The sequence below is a fragment of the Brugia malayi genome (assembly GCF_000002995.4).
Source record: "Brugia malayi strain FR3 genome assembly, contig: Bm_v4_Chr3_scaffold_001, whole genome shotgun sequence".
Taxonomy (NCBI): domain Eukaryota; kingdom Metazoa; phylum Nematoda; class Chromadorea; order Rhabditida; family Onchocercidae; genus Brugia; species Brugia malayi.
In genome coordinates, this window is record NW_025062477.1 from 11,077,507 (window position 1) to 11,099,654 (window position 22,148).

At 24.3% G+C, this 22,148-nt stretch overlaps 4 protein-coding genes across 4 annotated transcripts; 1 reads left to right on the top strand and 3 right to left on the bottom strand.

The window, feature by feature from the left end:
- Positions 1–3,689: 3,689 nt before the first annotated feature.
- On the top strand, positions 3,690–6,143 carry Bm17665 (Uncharacterized protein; the record flags this gene model as incomplete). Its single annotated transcript, XM_043080837.1, has 6 exons — positions 3,690–3,748; positions 3,935–3,983; positions 4,418–4,535; positions 4,821–5,008; positions 5,596–5,700; positions 5,850–6,143. The coding sequence occupies 6 exons, from the start codon at positions 3,690–3,692 to the stop codon at positions 6,141–6,143; spliced, it is 813 nt and encodes a 270-aa protein (XP_042936771.1).
- A 5,793-nt stretch (positions 6,144–11,936) lies between these two features.
- On the bottom strand, positions 11,937–14,992 carry Bm5959 (Uncharacterized protein; the record flags this gene model as incomplete). Its single annotated transcript, XM_043080838.1, has 5 exons — positions 11,937–12,179; positions 13,016–13,139; positions 13,635–13,761; positions 14,183–14,495; positions 14,861–14,992. 5 exons carry the CDS (start codon positions 14,990–14,992, stop codon positions 11,937–11,939), a joined length of 939 nt encoding a protein of 312 aa, XP_042936772.1.
- Positions 14,993–16,838: 1,846 nt separating this feature from the next.
- Positions 16,839–17,473, bottom strand: Bm9845 (Uncharacterized protein; the record flags this gene model as incomplete). Its single annotated transcript, XM_001895424.2, has 3 exons — positions 16,839–16,939; positions 17,045–17,125; positions 17,389–17,473. The coding sequence occupies 3 exons, from the start codon at positions 17,471–17,473 to the stop codon at positions 16,839–16,841; spliced, it is 267 nt and encodes an 88-aa protein (XP_001895459.2).
- A 3,127-nt stretch (positions 17,474–20,600) lies between these two features.
- Bm9844 (Uncharacterized protein) lies at positions 20,601–21,275 on the bottom strand (the record flags this gene model as incomplete). The annotated part of the gene is made up of 3 exons (XM_043080839.1): positions 20,601–20,701; positions 20,799–20,879; positions 21,194–21,275. 3 exons carry the CDS (start codon positions 21,273–21,275, stop codon positions 20,601–20,603), a joined length of 264 nt encoding a protein of 87 aa, XP_042936773.1.
- Positions 21,276–22,148: the final 873 nt, after the last annotated feature.

Below are 22,148 nucleotides of genomic sequence, written 5' to 3' on the forward strand. Positions count from 1 at the left end.
CAACCATTATAATAAGTTCGCTCATTCTTTTTTTTTAATTTTTAGGAAAAAGCTTTCAAATACTACGCTTATCAGTGAAAGAATTATGCGCTGATCTTTCTCGACCAATTCCCAAATAATGTAGTACTTAGGAGTAAAACTTTAGGAAATATTAATTATAATAAAACAGATTTGATATGACAAAGTTGTTGGTATATATTGCTTTCATTATTTATTGTGGTGGTTAAGCTAACCAAGCAGGAGGACCACAACAAGTTCTAGAACTTATGCATCCTTCCTTTTTTGTCACTTCTCTTCCAGATATGTTTATCATGAATTGATATATCTCAAAAAATGATCAATAAACTTTGCTAATATTTTCTACTTTTTTCGGAATCAATTTAAATTGCTTTTTCGTGCTAATTTTTTTGCAAAAATGCAATTTTTTTTTTTATTTTTAAAAAAGCTGAAAAGAATTTTAGGTATTTTTTTTTTGAATATTTGTGCAAAAAAAAATTTTATTCAGGAAATTCAAATGTATCGTATTAAAATTTCCTAATTGTTATCATTTAATTTATATTTATGTTTTCTTTTCGGAATACTTTTTAGATATTTTAGCATTCAATATTTTATTCATTTTTTGCCATTACATTGTCAATTTTAAAACATTACTTTAGAGAAAATTTCGCGATAATTCAACTCATCGTTTAGAATTTGTGTTAATTTTATGAGAAAATGTAGGATATTTAAATTTTTCCGTCTTTTTTTTTTTGGAAACCAAAGTTTTATTTTATTGTTTATCTGTTTGAATTACAGTTACTGATCAAAATTTAAAGGTTTTTTTTTTTTAAAGGTAATCAATTATGCGCATTTGCTACTGTTTTCTTTTTTTACTGTTTGTTATGAGGGTAAAGAGGATTTGAAAAGTTTTTCTGGTAATTATCCACAATGAAACGAAAAGAAAAGACTAATCCTCTTATATTGTATGAAAATTTTTAAACTACAGATAGAAGGACATTTGAAAAAATTTATTATTAAGGTAATTTTTAAAGATGAAATATTTGTGTGAAGAATTTCTGTAGTTTAATGATTGATGTTAAGTTGATACATTAAAATGAAGTAAGAAAGCAAACTAATATATTAGTTATTTTTACTGGGAATTTTATTTCTCAAAAAAAAAAAAATTGTAATATTTGTTTAAATTTGAAATAATTGTGTGCCTTGAAAAAAAAATTAAATAAACTGAACACTTAAATTTAGAAATGAGCAATTCTGTACACTATCATTTTGATTTTTTTCGTGTAAATAAAAAATAAACCTTACTACTTCGTAAGTTCTTATTTTACTCAATACGTGGTCGTTGTTGTGATCGTAATAATCAAGCAAATAATTAAAAATACAAAATAATACAGATAAATTTACAAATAATTTAATGTAGAAGAAAAATGAATTGATTTTATTTACTTTTTGAACTTTTTATTATTAATAATAATTTCGATTATTTTCTTGTAGCATTGCTTTATCTAATAAAGCAAAATTTAGGAAAAGTGGAATAATCATAAAATGATTTAAAATATTTAAAAGTTGATTTCCTGATCAAAATTTGATTAATTAATGCCAATAGTACTTGACAGGTTAGAAATGTACTTGCAGTCATATGTGCGCACTCTTGCACGCGCAGAAGATCAAATAAATGCACGCATTCCTCATGACAATTGCTTTTTAACTTTAAATTATGTAAATTTTTTTATTTCTTCGTCTTTTTTTATTATTATCGCTGTTACTAAAATGAACTTGACTTGAAGCAATAATAATTTTAATTTCTCATTTTGTTATTAATTACTTTAAAATGCTGATAACGGCAGTGATAACATCAATTTTTTATTTGCCTTTTTTTGCCTTTAGTTTTAATTAACTATAATCAAACAAACTTAATATACGGTAAAATCTAATTCCGGAATCATTGGACATTTTCAAACATTTGCAAAACTTATAGATTGTATTTTACTCTTAGCACATTTCAGGTAAATATTTTATTTATACTTATTTCAATTATCTTTTTTTATCGTAAATTTCAATTTTGTATGTTAGGAGTGAAGATAGTTGAAAGATTTAAAAATTTGCAATAAGTTACATTGTTGAATCAGTTGATACATTAATAATAACAAATTTAAATTACAAATTTGGACTTCTATTTTGAAATACCGAAATAATTTCGCGTTTTCTGACAATTTGACTTTCTTTTCGAATTGTGTATAGTTGACTTTTTCTTAATTTGCGTATTCAGTAATGATAGACGATTTAATTAGGAAACGCAAATGCTAAATTTACGAACTGTCCTATTTTGAGTTTTATTTTCCAAGCGATATCGTTAAGGAATAATTTCACAGATTTATTTTGTTTTTATTATTTTACAATAATTTAAAATTAAAACTACTATGAATGTTAGGTTTTGACGTTCTGCGATAATTCAATGTTTTATAAAAATGAGAAATGCTTGCTTTTAGTGCTTTACGACAATTACGAATCATTCATTTTCATTGCTTAACAGTGATAAGCAATGCTTGTTTTCATTGTCTTATCAGATTCAAAATTTTATAACAATAGCAATCAAATATTCGACCTTTGTTTATTTAACTTTGAGTTAATTCATTCAAATATTTTAGTTCCATTATCTGAATCACAGATATATATGAAATTCGCATACCTCATTATATCTTAAAATAGAGTAAATAAGCTTTGATTTAAATTTAAGGAATGGTTTAATAATTTTGATATTGCTAAATTTTGAGATTAAAATTGCACATTTGCTGTTTTCCAAAAAGAAATATTTAATTATGTTTAATTGTTGCAAAATTTTATTAATTGAAAACTTTTATCATAGTTGCATTTTCATTTAGAAATGAAAAAGAGAGAAAAAGAAAGGAATAAGTGAATTATTTACATTTGTTTTTTTTTTTTTTTTTTGTGTGTGTCTTTTTTATGAGTAATCAAAACTGATTATTCCATTAGTAAAATAATTTTATCATTTTTTAAAAAATTATTTTCTTTTAGCTATTTCTTCTTACATATGAAATCAAACGTACTAAGAAGATGAATTGGTAGTTGGATAATGGTTAAGGTCGAAGGATTAGAAAGGGAAAATCATTGGTTGCGCTAAGCTTTCTATAAATCTTTTCAGCATTTATATTCCAAAAAGTGATACGGTATACTATCGCTTTTTGAAAATTAATAAAGCAAAAATGTATGGTAAATTTGTTTATCATTTCATTTTGTTTTTTAAATATTTTTTTTCCTTAGTTTATTGTTTTATCTAAATTTATAATATTTAAAAAAAACTCTGAAAATCAATTTGATTTTCATTTAATTAATTGAGAATTGAAAGATGGACCAACAAAATTTTTGTTTTTATTTCTTTTGATAGAAAAACTATTCGATAACAAAATTAGAAGGAAGTGGTGAAAGGTATAAGAATTAAAAAACTTAAAATTAAATAATTTGTTGATCCACTAAATTTTATAGCACTATATGCTTCTGAAAAAGTAACTTAAAATACATTAGTATTATTTATGCTATCAAAAGTAATCAAAGTAGCAACTTTAAATTAAAGTGTATTAAAATATTTTAATACAAAGTTGAAAGCAAGAAATGATAAATAAACTGTGAATAAATAAATATTAATTTTAGCGATACCATATCTGCCACGTTATATGAAACCAGGTCAACCTTGTGTCGTATGTGGTGATGATGCTACCGGTTTGCACTACAGGTATCATTTTTATCACTGATTAATCATTTAGATAAATAATTTATAAAATCATTCAATCATTTCAAAAGTTTTTGTACGCTATTTTAATTTTAAAAATAGCAATGAGAAAAAAAATGAGAAAATTTTAGAAATTTTAATAGGCTAAAAAATACTAATAAAAGCAAATCTGAATTAATCGTATTTAAGAGCGATAACATGCGAAGGTTGCAAAGGTTTCTTTCGACGAACCGTTCAGGTAAGTAATAAAATGTTTTTGCAAAAATTTTGTTAAAATATTAAATTGTTCAAAAAATATATCAATTGTGCGATATTGAACAAATAATTTGAGAAAATAAATGATAAATAGTTGAATATATTTCATTTTGAATATATTATTTGGTAAGTAATTTGTTGCACAGTTAAAATTTGTTGTTATCATTAATTAATCAGTGATTATTTTATCATTAATTCATCAAAAGTTTAGCATTATCTTCAAAATAATAAAAAGAAAGTCAAGAATAAATACTAACCTGTTACTTTTATATTTGTGGTACAAATTTTTTTCTAAATTTGTAGAAATTTCTAAATTTCAGATAATTTTTAAAAGTGAAATTTTGACGCATCAACTAATTTACGTGTATTTCAGCGTAATAAAGTGTAATAAGACGTAATAATGTCACATTTTTGCAGCAAAATATTGTGTACAAATGTAAAGGCATTGAACAATGTGAAATCAGCAAGTCTTCACGAAATATTTGTCAATTTTGTCGATTTCAAAAATGCATGGACAATGGAATGATGAAATCTTGTCCGTATTGATTGAATTAAGTGAAATTTAAAAAAATGAAAACTTTTTATTCAAACTTTTGAATTGATTTTAAATTAGACTAACTAAATTGAATTCACCTAAATTATGCTGAAATGATATCATTGCCATTCTTTGCATTATTCTTTTTAAAATTAATTTTATCGTCTTCACAACGTTTCCTTTGACTGATTTCAAAATTTAGAAATGTTTCGATATATTATTTATTTGAATCTTTTAGGTATTTTATAATTCAACAAATTTTTCATTCTTGACTATTTTTTTCAGTGGTATTAAATGAAACGGAACGGATAGCAAAACGGAAAATGATAAGTGATAACCGTGAACGACGGAAGATGGAACAACTAAGAGCAGTGTTAAGAACTAATTCATTAGCTGATAAACAGGACGAGTTTCAAACTCGAATTAATCAAGTGACTGCAAATTACTGCAAAATTCTAGATAGCTCATTAGAGGTTAGAGGTTGAAGTTCAGTTTTATCTTAGTAATTTCAAATAGTTGTTGTTTTAAAATTTGATCCTTCAATGAATATTGAAAGAGTTAATCCTTGAATTACTTGTTGAATTAAAATATTTTTAGTTAAAAGTAAGAAAAAATTTATTTGTAGTGAAGTCTTAAAAATTTAATTTCTTTTAATTTTATAACTTATAGAATTAGATATTTCTTACGTGGCAGCTTTACGTTAATCTTTATATATAATTAATATTGAAATACATATGTTCGCTTTTTTTTTTTACGAATTTATACGATTTCAATTGAAATATTGAGAAATGGTTTTGACTTAATCTTTATATCATTTAATTACTATTTTAATTGCTTCAATTAGCATAATATATCAGTGTGTATATATACTTGTCATTAGAACTAATTATTTCTTTAATAAAGCAAGTAATTACTACTGTTATTTGTTATCAAAATGTCCAGTTTATCATCTTTTCTTATCATCTTATCTAAAATTTAACAATTATTGTAAATCTTTCGATTTAGAGAGAAAATCTGATACGATGTACTTTTTTACAATTTGACTAATATTTTTTTCTAGTATAAATTCAAATCGGACATAAAATCGGAACGATTGTTAGAATTGACCGAATTAGTTACTCAACAAATACGACAATTTGCTGAGACAATCGAAATCTACGATAGTGTTTGTTAATTGATTTACTAACTTATTTTAATATATAAAAAATCGTAACTCTTTCCTTTTCCTCTAAATTTACTATTAAGCAGTAAATTGATTAATTCAAAAATCAATCTACTAATTAGCAATGATTGCTTATAGTTTTGCATTTTTAGTTGAATCATTCGGCACAAGAGGAAATAATTGAAAAAAGTTGGCTGGTAGTAAAAGTTTTGCAAATTATCCATGAATTCAATCCTACAGAACGTTGTCTAATGTTAGCCAACAATACAACTTATATAGCAGCTAGAGGCGATTATTCCGAATTGGATTATACGACGAAAATTTTTGAAAATTTAATAAATTTGGCTGCAAGTTTTCATTGCATGCAATTGGATAATCGACAATTAGCCTTATTGTCAGCTTTGCTCATTTACAATCCGAAAAATGTAAAAGAATGCGTAAGTTAATTTAACTACTTTTTTTATCATGATAACAGTTATTGTCAACTACTTTTTATCATGATAACAGTTATTGTTATCATCCCATTACTATCAGCAAATAAAATTAGCACTTAAATTGATATAAATTAGTAATTTTACTGTCTTCAAAAATTTGAAAAAAATAGTCAATAAACTTTGCCAATATTTTCTACTTTTTCGGAAGAATTTGAAATTTCTTTTTTACTTTTTTGTCCAAATTCAAAAAATTTAAAAAAAAAATTTGGAAAAATTTTTACTGTCTTCAAAAATTTGAAAAAAATAGTCAATAAACTTTGCCAATATTTTCTACTTTTTCGGAAGAATTTGAAATTTCTTTTTTGCTTTTTTGTCCAAATTCAAAAAATTTAAAAAAAAAATTTGGAAAAATTTTTACTGTCTTCAAAAATTTGAAAAAAATAGTCAATAAACTTCGCCAATATTTTCTACTTTTTCGGAATTAATTTAAATCGCTTTTTCGTGCTAATTTAATTTCAGAATTTTTTGAATATTTTTGTAAAACAAAAAATGTAAATTTGAAATTTCTTTCACACTTTTTTGTCCAAATTCAAAAAATTTTAAAAAAAAATTTGGAAAAATTTTTACTGTATTCAAAAATTTGAAAAAAATAGTCAATAAACTTTGCCAATATTTTCTACTTTTTCGGAATTAATTTAAATCGCTTTTTCGTGCTAATTTAATTTCAGAATTTTTTGAATATTTTTGTAAAACAAAAAATGTAAATTTGAAATTTCTTTCACACTTTTTTGTCCAAATTCAAAAAATTTTAAAAAAAAATTTGGAAAAATTTTTACTGTATTCAAAAATTTGAAAAAAATAGTCAATAAACTTTGCCAATATTTTCTACTTTTTCGGAATTAATTTAAATCGCTTTTTCGTGCTAATTTAATTTCAGAATTTTTTGAATATTTTTGTAAAACAAAAAATGTAAATTTGAAATTTCTTTCACACTTTTTTGTCCAAATTCAAAAAATTTTAAAAAAAAATTTGGAAAAATTTTTACTGTATTCAAAAATTTGAAAAAAATAGTCAATAAACTTTGCCAATATTTTCTACTTTTTCGGAATTAATTTAAATCGCTTTTTCGTGCTAATTTAATTTCAGAATTTTTTGAATATTTTTGTAAAACAAAAAATGTAAATTTGAAATTTCTTTTTTACTATTTTGTCCAAATTCAAAAAATTTTAAAAAAAAATTTGGAAAAATTTTTACTGTCTTCAAAAATTTGAAAAAAATAGTCAATAAACTTTGCCAATATTTTCTACTTTTTCGGAATTAATTTAAATCGCTTTTTCGTGCTAATTTAATTTCAGATTTTTTTGAATATTTTTGTAAAACAAAAAATGTGAATTTGAAATTTCTTTTTTACTTTTTTGTCCAAATTCAAAAAATTTAAAAAAAAAATTTGGAAAAATTTTACTGTCTTCAAAAATTTGAAAAAAATAGTCCATAAACTTTGCCAATATTTTCTACTTTTTCGGAAGAATTTGAAATTTCTTTTTTGCTTTTTTGTCCAAATTCAAAAAATTTAAAAAAAAAATATGGAAAAATTTTACTGTCTTCAAAAATTTGAAAAAAATAGTCAATAAACTTTGCCAATATTTTCTACTTTTTCGGAATTAATTTAAATCGCTTTTTCGTGCTAATTTAATTTCAGATTTTTTCGAAAACTTTTGTAAAACAAAAAATGTAAATTTGAAATTTCTTTTTTACTTTTTTGTCCAAATTCAAAAAATTTTTACTGTCTTCAAAAATTTGAAAATAATAGTCAATAAACTTTGCCAATATTTTCTACTTTTTCGGAATTAATTTAAATCGCTTTTTCGTGCTAATTTAATTTCAGATTTTTTTGAATATTTTTGTAAAACAAAAAATGTAAATTTGAAATTTCTTTCACACTTTTTTGTCCAAATTCAAAAAATTTTAAAAAAAAAATTTGGAAAAATTTTTACTGTCTTCAAAAATTTGAAAAAAATAGTCAATAAACTTTGCCAATATTTTCTACTTTTTCGGAATTAATTTAAATCGCTTTTTCGTGCTAATTTAATTTCAGATTTTTTTGAATATTTTTGTAAAACAAAAAATGTGAATTTGAAATTTCTTTTTTGCTTTTTTGTCCAAATTCAAAAAATTTAAAAAAAAAATTTGGAAAAATTTTACTGTCTTCAAAAATTTGAAAAAAATAGTCAATAAACTTTGCCAATATTTTCTACTTTTTCGGAATTAATTTAAATCGCTTTTTCGTGCTAATTTAATTTCAGAATTTTTTGAATATTTTTGTAAAACAAAAAATGTAAATTTGAAATTTCTTTCACACTTTTTTGTCCAAATTCAAAAAATTTTAAAAAAAAATTTGGAAAAATTTTTACTGTCTTCAAAAATTTGAAAAAAATAGTCAATAAACTTTGCCAATATTTTCTACTTTTTCGGAAGAATTTGAAATTTCTTTTTTGCTTTTTTTCCAAATTCAAAAAATTTAAAAAAAAAATTTGGAAAAATTTTTACTGTCTTCAAAAATTTGAAAAAAATAGTCAATAAACTTTGCCAATATTTTCTACTTTTTCGGAATTAATTTAAATCGCTTTTTCGTGCTAATTTAATTTCAGATTTTTTCGAAAACTTTTGTAAAACAAAAAATGTAAATTTGAAATTTCTTTTTTGCTTTTTTGTCCAAATTCAAAAAATTTAAAAAAAAAATTTGGAAAAATTTTTACTGTCTTCAAAAATTTGAAAAAAATAGTCAATAAACTTTGCCAATATTTTCTACTTTTTCGGAAGAATTTGAAATTTCTTTTTTGCTTTTTTTCCAAATTCAAAAAATTTAAAAAAAAAATTTGGAAAAATTTTTACTGTCTTCAAAAATTTGAAAAAAATAGTCAATAAACTTTGCCAATATTTTCTACTTTTTCGGAATTAATTTAAATCGCTTTTTCGTGCTAATTTAATTTCAGATTTTTTCGAAAACTTTTGTAAAACAAAAAATGTAAATTTGAAATTTCTTTTTTACTTTTTTGTCCAAATTCAAAAAATTTTTACTGTCTTCAAAAATTTGAAAATAATAGTCAATAAACTTTGCCAATATTTTCTACTTTTTCGGAATTAATTTAAATCGCTTTTTCGTGCTAATTTAATTTCAGATTTTTTTGAATATTTTTGTAAAACAAAAATGTGAATTTGATATTTCCTTTTTACTTTTTTGTCCAAATTCAAAAAATTTAAAAAAAATAATTTGGAAAAATTTTTACTGTCTTCAAAAATTTGAAAAAAATAGTCAATAAACTTTGCCAATATTTTCTACTTTTTCGGAAGAATTTGAAATTTCTTTTTTGCTTTTTTTCCAAATTCAAAAAATTTAAAAAAAAAATTTGGAAAAATTTTTACTGTCTTCAAAAATTTGAAAGAAATAGTCAATAAACTTTGCCAATATTTTCTACTTTTTCGGAATTAATTTAAATCGCTTTTTCGTGCTAATTTAATTTCAGATTTTTTTGAATATTTTTGTAAAACAAAAAATGTGAATTTGAAATTTCTTTTTTGCTTTTTTGTCCAAATTCAAAAAATTTAAAAAAAAACAATTGGAAAAATTTTTACTGTCTTCAAAAATTTGAAAAAAATAGTCAATAAACTTTGCCAATATTTTCTACTTTTTCGGAAGAATTTGAAATTTCTTTTTTGCTTTTTTTCCAAATTCAAAAAATTTAAAAAAAAAATTTGGAAAAATTTTTACTGTCTTCAAAAATTTGAAAAAAATAGTCAATAAACTTTGCCAATATTTTCTACTTTTTCGGAATTAATTTAAATCGCTTTTTCGTGCTAATTTAATTTCAGATTTTTTCGAAAACTTTTGTAAAACAAAAAATGTAAATTTGAAATTTCTTTTTTACTTTTTTGTCCAAATTCAAAAAATTTTTACTGTCTTCAAAAATTTGAAAATAATAGTCAATAAACTTTGCCAATATTTTCTACTTTTTCGGAATTAATTTAAATCGCTTTTTCGTGCTAATTTAATTTCAGATTTTTTTGAATATTTTTGTAAAACAAAAATGTGAATTTGATATTTCCTTTTTACTTTTTTGTCCAAATTCAAAAAATTTAAAAAAAATAATTTGGAAAAATTTTTACTGTCTTCAAAAATTTGAAAAAAATAGTCAATAAACTTTGCCAATATTTTCTACTTTTTCGGAAGAATTTGAAATTTCTTTTTTACTTTTTTGTCCAAATTCAAAAAATTTAAAAAAAAAATTTGGAAAAATTTTACTGTCTTCAAAAATTTGAAAAAAATAGTCAATAAACTTTGCCAATATTTTCTACTTTTTCGGAATTAATTTAAATCGCTTTTTCGTGCTAATTTAATTTCAGATTTTTTCGAAAACTTTTGTAAAACAAAAAATGTAAATTTGAAATTTCTTTTTTACTTTTTTGTCCAAATTCAAAAAATTTTTACTGTCTTCAAAAATTTGAAAATAATAGTCAATAAACTTTGCCAATATTTTCTACTTTTTCGGAATTAATTTAAATCGCTTTTTCGTGCTAATTTAATTTCAGATTTTTTTGAATATTTTTGTAAAACAAAAAATGTGAATTTGAAATTCCTTTTTTACTTTTTTGTCCAAATTCAAAAAATTTAAAAAAAAAATTTGGAAAAATTTTACTGTCTTCAAAAATTTGAAAAAAATAGTCAACAAACTTTGCCAGTATTTTCTACTTTTTCGGAATTAATTTAAATCGCTTTTTCGTGCTAATTTAATTTCAGATTTTTTTGAATATTTTTGTAAAACAAAAAATGTAAATTTGAAATTTCTTTTTTGCTTTTTTGTCCAAATTCAAAAAATTTAAAAAAAAAATATGGAAAAATTTTACTGTCTTCAAAAATTTGAAAAAAATAGTCAATTAACTTTGCCAATATTTTCTACTTTTTCGGAATTAATTTAAATCGCTTTTTCGTGCTAATCATTTTTGCAAATAAACTAAAGAGAATTTCAGATTTTTTTTGAATATTTGTGCAAAAAAATTTTTTTCAGGAAATTCAAATGTATCGTATTAAAATTTCCTAATTGTTATCATTTAATTAATATTGTGTTTTTCTTTTCGGAATACTTTTTAGATATTTTAGCATATTTTAGCGTTCAATATTTTATTGATTTTTAGCCAATACATTGTCAATTTTAAAATATTATTTTCGAGAAAATTTCGCGATAAAACTTTTTTCTCAATTTGCTCTGTTGTTTTACACGCAACATCTAATCGGCTTAACCGGATGAGAAATTTGTTCAAACCGTTTCCGGCTAACGGCATATCGTGTTGTCATTGCTAAAAATGTAAATAATTTTCGATTTGAATTTAGCAATTGTCAATTTCATCTCAAAGAAATTGTTATATTGAGACATAATGTATTAACAGCAAATACATTAAAAATAATATTTATCAAAGTTTGCATAAATGATACTTCTTCAATCGGCAAATTTCCATTTTCTAAGAAATTCATCTAAGCAGTTAAGGAATTAAAAAATTAAATGATTAAATTAAAGGGCTAGTGGAAAAGAATAAAATGACTGACATAAAGAAAATAAAATTGAAAACCACTAGTATAAAATATGAAAGAATTAATATTAACAGTACATAAGCACTGATAAATTCATACCAGAATCTGTTTGTATCAGCAAATTAACAGAGTAGTAGCTTATTGTTTTAGCAATTCAATAACAAAAACGTCAAATTTACGTCACAATGCAAAGTTCAACATTTATACTAATTAATTACTGATTATATATCAGTGACAATTGGACTACTTTTAATTCCTTTGATGCGAAACCTTTTTGTCTTATCACTTCGTGCTATTTCATAACAACAGTTATCATAGAAACCGGTTCGCAGACTGGTTGATAACTTTTGAGGTGATAAGGGCATATCACTGTGATATGCTTGAATGGTTGATTCAGTAAAAAAGATTTCAACCGATTTACTACAATTTGCATTTTCGTCTGCATCTATCAAACTGTAAACTATCTGAAATGATAGATGATAGTTAATTAACTGATATGCAAGCAAATTTGATATTATAGTAATATGATAAGACAGTATAAAAATAGCAAAAGTTAATTGTATTTAGCACAAAATGTTACTGAAAGGAATTGTAAAAGTTTGATAGTAAAATATTAAAATTGAAGAATTTGAATCAATGTTAAATTGAAATTATAAAGAAACTTTGTGCAATTTAAATTTTTTGCAATTTGGTTACATTCCATTAATGAAATTAATCAATTCATTGATTATTAACAATTCAATAATCAAAAATTGTAATGCAATTAAATTTCAATTGTAGTGTTTGTATACTTGGATTTAATATTCACTGTAACTCTTATTTTAATACTGAATACAATCATGCTAATGTTTGTATTTGGTTCATCGTTAAAACGATGTGAAAATGAGCTAAAAATGTAGGATAAATGAGAAATATTTTGTAGAAGGCAGAAAAGAATGTTACAAATAAGTAGCACTTCATGATATTATAAAAAAAACTTTGTAGAATTTAAATTTTTTGCACTTTAGTTACATTCCATTAGTAGAATTCATTGATTATTAACAATTCAATAATCAATTCAATCATTTATTTAATTATTATAAAATTGTAATGCAATTAAATTTCAATTCAAAATCTAATGTTTGTATACTTGGATTTAATATTCACTCTAACTCTTATTTAGATAACAACCAATGTGATTTGCTTAAATACTCCCACAAAACATTCATACGTCATTGAAATGAAACTTAGTATGCTATTGGATGATAACTTGAAAATCATTCTTGTATTTAAATTAATTTTAAATTCAAAATTGAAATACCGGTAATGATGAAATTTCATCACAAATAGCTTGCACAATAGTTTTGATCGTCTTTTGATCATTGCTACTATGATCAATGACAATTTTCTGACCATCGTCCATTTGTCCAATATGTACGATATGCCTTTAGATTTAAACAATTCTTATTTAAAATCATTTTCAATAATTCATTTCATTATTCATTTTTCAAATTATTACAATGCACAAACAATAATTATGCAACATTGAATGTTCTGTAAAACAATGAATTTTGTTTATTTTTTTCTCTAATATCTGATTTGTAGAATTTATGGGACTTTTAAACTTTTTTTTTTGAAATTATTTTAGCCATTATATAAGCACACTAAGCTATAATTTAACAATTCAAAATTGAATATTGCTTAATTATTTTATAATTTGCAAATATTAGGATATTAGCCTGCTCAGCCATTTTTAAATCTTATCAAAATCTTCAAAAACAGTAAGTAATATTTAAAAGATTTAATTTAAAATATCTCAGAGTATTACTTCGTCGGAATTATTAAATATTTCATTTTGCATTAACTATCTGTAATTTCGACGATTTGCTTTTTCCTTATTTCTTTGTTTAATTTTCTCTTCTTATAAAAATTTAAAATACTTGAATTCATTTGGTGGACCAATTTCAATTTTATCCTTATTGTGCTTTTTTGATAGCTTTCTCACAAATTGTTTCAACAATGTTTCATTGTCGTCAGCGAATTTTTGTGGTAGTGGCGGTGCCATTGCTGCATTAAAATTAAAAAAAAATAATTTTCATATTATTGCATTGTAATATTTCTTCCGTCAAATGCATAATCATAATTATATAATATACTCAGTAACTGATAAACATTAATTAATCAGTGATTATCAGTTAACTAACAACCACTAATTAAGCAGTAATTTGTAATAAATAATTATCACTCACTAATTTTTTCTGCTTATTAATAACAATAATGATAATTAAGCATTTAATCCATATGACAAATTACATATTCAATAGAATCAAATCATTTAAGCTTTTTTCCTAACATGTAAGAATTGATATTTAGAAGTCAAAAAAATGTGAGAATTTGGAAATGTAACAATTAAAAATTAAATTAAAATATCAGACATATATAAGATTCTGAAATTTAAAAATTAAAGTAATTTAATAAGAAATCTTACGAATAGTTAAAAGTGATTTTGTTGTCATTTCTTTTGCTAACGAAGCATTTTTAAACTTTTGCATGGAATATTGTTTGCCTGATGAATTGCTGGATGAAACCAATGATTTTGATGGGATAAAATTTCGTTTCATGCAACTTCGGACACTCTCAGCTGCTTCAATCAATTCAGGAAGTTTGTAAAATTGAGCTTCATAAATGATTAAACTTAACTTATAATCATCAACAGGCAAAGGATAACTTTTCCCATGGCGTAAATAACCGAGAATTACGGGAAATACATCGTTATTACGGTCGATAAATAAATGACCATTCTAAAAATTGATTATAATTTAATTAGTTTTCACTAATTCATCGCAGATGCTTGTTAGATTTATTTGTATGCCATTAAGAATTAAAACAAATTTTATCTTAATTCACTTATTATGTCTTTTTTCAATTTTAAAAACAAATAGATTTTATTCGAAGCTTATGCATCAATATGAAAATGAAATTTGAAGTGATTTTTGCATAAAATATTAAATGAATATTTTTGCAAAAAATAAATCATTTTAAAGAGTAGAAATCTTGAAGTTTTAAATTGAAGCAATAGTTAGCATTGATTCTTTATTCTTTTTAGAACCAACTATCAAAAGTTACTAGCAAAATTCCAAATTTACTTCTCAGAAAAGCAAATTACCGAATCCAATAAATGATCGCATTTTGCAGTAAACAATTGCTGAAAATAAGAACCATCGATCGAAGTGAGCGTTGTTACTTTTGTTTTAAATAAACGTCCACCAACATCCAAAACAATAAACTGTTCTTCCATTTAGCTTTCTCTCATAAAATTCTTTTAAATTAAAACTTTCACATATATTACAATTCACTTTATATAATATGTAGCCATATTCATGGCACTAAAGATCGGAATTCCGGAAACTTACCAGAATGATTGTTAAAATTTATGAATGTTAGCTATCAATGAATTCCAGTTACTGTAATCTACCTTAAAAATTGTAAAAAAGAAATTACGAATTTCAATAATTCCGGATGAAAATGGATTTTTGATCGTCGCAGAATACAAAGAGAAACAAATTTAGCAAATGAAAGATTACCGAATATTACATGACATTTCCGGAGTAAGGAAATAGAAGAAACCGGTTATTATTGGAATTCCAAGTAGCATGCTAATTACTAAATCATCGCAAAGATTGCAAAGAAAACTGCAATAATTTCAATAAATCTAAAATGATCTGTAAAATTCCCAAATACTGAAAAATCATTTCGAACCCAAAATGCAGAGGAAAATTGCTCATTGCTGAAATTTCAAGTGACATAAATGAAAATATAAGAAAAGGTGTCGTTGCTTGGGTAAACTTCTAAACTCTTATTTAAATACCCAAATTTAATGCTTTCTTTCAAAAGTAAACATTACCTTAGATTGACTCACCGTTCATTTCATTGCTTGGGCAAACATAAAAAATTAAGTTAGCATTTCGTAAAGTTCGCAAATTACCAATCAATTAAATGGCATATTGATGTATCACGTGGTTTAATGATAACGATTATTTATCAACAAAGACTGTCGCAGAATGTCAAATCGTTTTTATCTGTAGTAATCATATCAACAAGCCATTTGTACCCTTAGAAAGTATGAAATATGTCCAAAGAAAAATTGAAAATACCATCGCTGAAATTCTACAAAATGCCATAGATCAAATTAACTAGCAATCAAATTAGTAACATTTTACATTTGTAGAAATTTACAAAGAGCAAATTGATTCAATTCTTTGATTGATCGGCAAATCAATTTATTTTAATTTTGTATTCTGCAATATCAATGTCTTTTTGGTAGTCATAGTTGTTGTGTGTTTTTATGATTACCTTCACTTTTGCATGCTTTTCAACTTACTTTACTTTACTTACTGCACTTTTTTCCATTTAAATGTATTAGAGCGAAGGCAAGTAAAAGAAATCAATGCGACAGATATAAAAATGTTTCAAGTAAAGTTAGGAGATATCATACTGTTTTTTGATATTTAATTTAAATCCGAATGAATAAGTTAATATTATTATTATGTAAATTAGCAAATAGCTTTCAACAGATCTAATTCAGAATTATTACGCTTTAGTCATTGTTAAATATAGTCCTTTCTTCTTCCCAATTGTAATTTTCATTTTCTAAACATTACCAATTATAAACATAAGAATGATTTATGCCTAATGAATCAGACAGTCTTTTTAAGCATTTAATTTTTATCGAATGCAGCACTCGATTATAAGGAACATTATAAATTTTTTTGCATGGAACAGCTGGAATCAAATTAATTTTCAAAATTTTTTGACGTTTCATACTGAAATTTTTTTTTTTTTTTGTTTCTTGATTCTTCTTCGAGACGCTTCAAACAAAAAAGAAACTAAAAAAATCACTAAAATCCTATAAAAACAGATAAGTTCGCTTTTTCCACGAAGAAACATTTCTCCATGATATACACAAAAATTTCAGGTTTTATCATTTACTATTTCTCTTATAGAATGAAAATATACGAATTCTTGTTTTTTCTTTTCATTTGACTTCCGTCTTTCGGATTCCTTTCATTAGTACATTGAATTTTTTCGATGTTAAAATGTGATTATCAACCTTTATCACTTGCATATTAACAATTCTAATAATTTCACTTTATCAAATTAAGAGTGTTTCGCACAAACAGCAATGGTTTCTCTTCCAAAATAGACACTCTTCCATCTTCCATTCTATCACAATTCAATAGCATTGCTGCAAATATAGAAATTATTATGGAAATTCATTTCTTCCAGAACTGAAATTAATTGTTCAAAACTGAAAAGTGCTAATAATCAATCCTTTATAAAATTAACATACATTCTTCTACTTGGGTTGTCTGTGTCAATGAGCCATCATCCCATAACTTGTCAATTTTATAATCTGTGATAATCTCCACGGCTGAAATTGATGCCAGGGAATATTTGATCAACATAACATTTTTGAGATAACTTGAAATGATTATTACTATTTTATCATTTCTAACTTATTAGCCCATGATAATTCACGTTGTGCTGCAAAACTAATCTTAAGTGACATTCGAACTGAAGTTACTCCATCGTCAATTTTTGGAATATAACAGAATGCACAGAGCACATACTTAGATTTGTATTTCATATTGAACACACCTGGAAGAGAAGTGACAAAAAAGGAAAGATGCATACCTGCCACAACTTGTCTACCTGCTTGGTTACCAGCTTGACCACCACAATAAATGATGAAAGCAATATATACCAACAACTTTGCCATATCAAATCAATTGTGTTATAATTTATATTTCCTAAAGTTTCACTCCTAAGTATTACATTATTTGAGAGTAATAACTTTTGAAGTTTGGTCGAGAAATATGGGTTCACTGATAAATATAGTTTCTATGAACTTTTCTTAAAAATGGGAAAAAAAATGACCGAACTAATTATAATGATTGGAGATGAAAAAATGGCGTCTTTTATACTTTGACAGTGAAATCCTTTTGTTCTAAATTTCTCGAGTTTAATGGAAAAAGGAAGAACAAAGTTAGTAGAACGTAGAATGACAAAAATGCTTTTTTTTTAAACTACCGATAACAATTTATCATTGCTTTTTTAATTATAGAAACAGTTGACAAAAAATTTTTGCATTTTCTATCATTTTTTGATAGGAAATAAGAAAATTTTCTTTTCTTTAGGGAATTAACAGGATTCTGCCACTCGATAGTGTTTTTTCTCTGAAATATTAAAATGTAGTCCGAACTTTGGGAGTAAATCTATTGATTTTCATTTGAATTTTAATATCACGAAAATTTCTATTACATCTTAAAAGCTAATATTGTTGATTTTTAGGAATAGCAAATGAGAATTAGTAATAACTTAACAGTGAGCAATTGCACATTTGTTAATTTTTGAAGCAAATAAATGTATACTTATGGTGAAATTTTAATTTAAAAATAATATCAACATGTCAAGTTTTTCTAATTTCAAATGAAAATTTATATACATTCTCTTGACATTATGTTATTTCTTTTAAATTGATTAAATATTGCTTTTATATCATTAATTATTCGTACTTATTTGATTTGCCAAATTTGTATTAACATCAGCTGAACCTTCTGTGCTGTACGATGAATGCCATTTCGGTTTCCTGAAAAAATTACATTCATGTTTGGATCATGGCCTCATTTTACTTACTTGAAGTTATATATCATTTATAGCGTTAATGCTCAGCTAACGTTTATTTAATTTGAACGCCAGTTTTTATGACGATTTTATCATTTTTTTGCTTCATTTTCATTCTCAATTATGCAAATTATGTAAATTTCTTGAAATTGCTTGAAGACCTAAAATGGTTCAAATTTTTTAAAAAGTGCTTAAAAATCTAAAATGCATTAAATACCTTTCCAACAGTTTACTTAATTTTATGATGGTACACTCTTTCCTTTTATGTATTTTAAACACGGAAAGACGGAAGCAAACTATGGTAATTAATATACTTATTATATCCATCTTTCACATATTTTTTATGGTAGTTTCTTTTATTATGTATTTATTCATAGTTCTTTTTTCTTTGCGATAGATTGAATTTTTTTTTTTTCACTTTTTTATTAAATTACCTTCTTTTTGCACAATGTATACTATTACTGGTAAATATATAGTATCCTTCTTGTTTAATAATTCACATTTCTACTTTTTATTATTGATTTTCATTTTCACATTTTTTTGTTGCTAATTTCATTTCATTTTCATTTTCCATTTGTTTATTATATTTATCTGTTTTATCAAATCTTAGTTTTTAAAGGTTTCTGTCTAATAGTTTTTTTTACTGTTTCATCGCTTTTTACTTACTTTTAAGCCTAATACTGAATCTTTTCTCACAAGCTACATTTTTTTTTTAAATATTTCTAATCAATAAATGATATTTCGTTATTTTTGCCAATTTCATTTTTTTCTCTTTTATACACAAACAATTATTTTTTCTTTTTACATATCACTTTATTAACTACAATTGTTATGTGTTTTCTGTGATTATTTTAATGTCTTAGAAATCAGAAAAAAAAAATTAATTTATTGTTATTTATTAAAAAATAGAGTTTTTTTAACATCTCAGTGCATAATTGCTGATTATAAGCTGTCTGATATTTGCAGTAGTGTTCAAATCACTTATGCTTTTACTCCATTTGCGGTATTTCTTAAGTTCAATAAAATTTCTCTTTATCTTTTTTTTTTCTTTTTTTTTAAAATATGACTAAATATGAACAAAAAAGTCAAAATAAAAAAAAAGAAAAAAAACAAGAAATTAAGAACAAAGCATAAGTAGAATATGCTTGCAACTTAAAAAAATTTCACAAAAATAAAACCGAACATAAAGATCACATTGAAATTCGTAGTCCATCATCATAATCTTAACTTAAATAATTAGCTAGATGATTTCAAAGACTTTTAGTTAATTTACTTACTACGTGTGCTAATTGGTACTAGTTATTACCACCTGCTACTCTTTGCAACCACTTGCTAGTAATAGCAAAAGTGATAGAAAGCTCTGATATTTGCATTTAGAATTCATTCAAATTTAAATCACTGATATTAAAAAGCAGCATGATGTCTTGATACAATGCTAAATGTTTTCGTAACTATCCGAATTGAAACATTTGCTGCTATTTGCTTTCAGATTCACTGAGATTCCAGTCATTAATATTAGAAATCAATATGAAGCAATCTTATAAATAATAAAGGTACTCAAACAATTGTTTTAAATATCGAATTTTTATGAGAAGCAGTGTTGGCTTGCAAGATAGTTGTAAATTTCTTGCATGAAAGAAAAAATCAAAACGGTTACTATTGAAATTTTCTTTCTTCTAAAGTCTCTACAATTAAAATTTTTGGTGCGTACTTCACTTTAAATATTTTTGTATGCTTTTGGAGATCAAATATCATCGCAAAAAAGAAAATTCAAACTTATCGAAGATTTACAATTTCAGTTTCAATATGATCAAATACTTGTGCGAAAAAATAGTTCCTTTTTTTTAAAACTGCTTCGAATAATCTCTTAAAATCAACATAGAAAATAAAAATGTGAAATGAAAATATATGAGTTCTTGTTTTCTTTTTTCTTTCATTTGTTAGAAAACAGTTCCTTTTTTTTTAAAAAAGTTTTCAGGCAGTCTCTTAAAATCAATATAAAAACTGATAAGTTGAAAATCTTATCTTTTGCCACGAGGTAACAACAATATGAGCTTTTATCATTCATTATTTCTCTTATAAAATAAAAAATACGAATTCTTGTTTTTTCTTTTTCATTTGACTTCCGTCTTTCGGATTCCTTTCATTAGTACATTGAATTTTTCGATGTTAAAATGTGATTATCAACCTTTATCACTTGCATATTAACAATTCTAATAATTTCACTTTATCAAATTAAGAGTGTTTCGCACAAACAGCAATGGTTTCTCTTCCAAAATAGACACTCTTCCATCTTCCATTCTATCACAATTCAATAGCATTGCTGCAATCATCGAAATATTTATGTAAATTCAGGACTGAATTTAATTATTCAGAATTAAAAAGCGCTAATAAGTCAATTCTTTATAAAACAAACATACATTCTTCCACTTGCGTCGCTTGTATTAATGAGCCATCATCCCATAACTTGTCAACTTTATAATTTGTGATAATCTCCGCGGCTGAAATTGGTGCCAGGGAAGTCTGTCTAACATTACTTTGAAATGATTACTGCTATTTTATTCTTTTTAACTTATCAGCCGATAATAGCACGAATCATTTCAAATTTTTTAGCAAAACAATCGAGTAGTTAAGTAATTCACTCTGTCTGCAAAATTAAAAGTAAATGGCATTCGAACTGAAGTTACTTCCACCGTCAAATGCTGTTTCAGCAGAAATTTTTGAAATATTACGGAATGCAAGAGCACATACTTAGACTTGTATTTCATGATAAACATACCTGGAAGAGAAGTGACAAAAAAGGAAGGATGCATACCTGCTCCACGTGCTCCTGGCTGTGCTTGGTTGGCAGCTTGGCAATAAATAATGAAAGCAATATATACCAACAAGTTTGCCATATCAAATCAATTGTGTTATAATTTATATTTCCTAAAGTTTCACTCCTAAGTACTACATTATTTGATAATAACTTTTGAAATTTGGTCGAGAAATATGGGTTCACTGATAAATATAGTTTCTAAGAATTTTTTTTTAAAATGGAGAAAAAAAGAATGACCGAACTAATTATAATGGTTGGAGATGAAAAAATGGCGTCTTTTATACTTTGACAGTGAAATCCTTTTGTTCTATTTTCTTAATATCTCGAGTTGAATGGAAAAAGGAAGAACAAAGTTAGTAGAACGTAGAACGACAAAAGTGCTTCTTTTTTATAGCGATAACAATTTATCATTGCTTTTTTAAATTATAAAAAACACTTGACAAAAAAAATGTGAAATTTCTTTTTTTGTTAGGAATTAAGAAAAATTTCTGGTAGAAATTAATAGGATTTCGCCACTTGGTAGTTGTTTTTTTTTTTCTGAAATCTTAAAATGCAGTCTGAATTTTGGAAGTAAATCTATTGATTTTCATTTGAATTCTAATATTACGAAAATTTCTATTACTTCTTAAAAGTTAAAATCGTTGGTTTTTGAAGAATAGCAAATGACAGTTAGTAATAACTTAACAATGAGCAATTGTATTCGATAGTTATTTTTTTCTTTCAAATCTTTTACGATCTGAATTATGGAAGTAAATATATTGTTTTTTTTTTTTCTGAATTGAGCTTAAGAAAATTTGACTTTTTGGGAATAGCAAAAGTAATAACTTAACAATGAGCAATTGCGCATTTATTAACTTTTGAAGCAAATAGATGTATGTTTGTAGTTACATTTTAGTTTAAAAAGATATAATTTTCTTTTTTTATAACTTATATTTTCTAAAGATTTACTCGT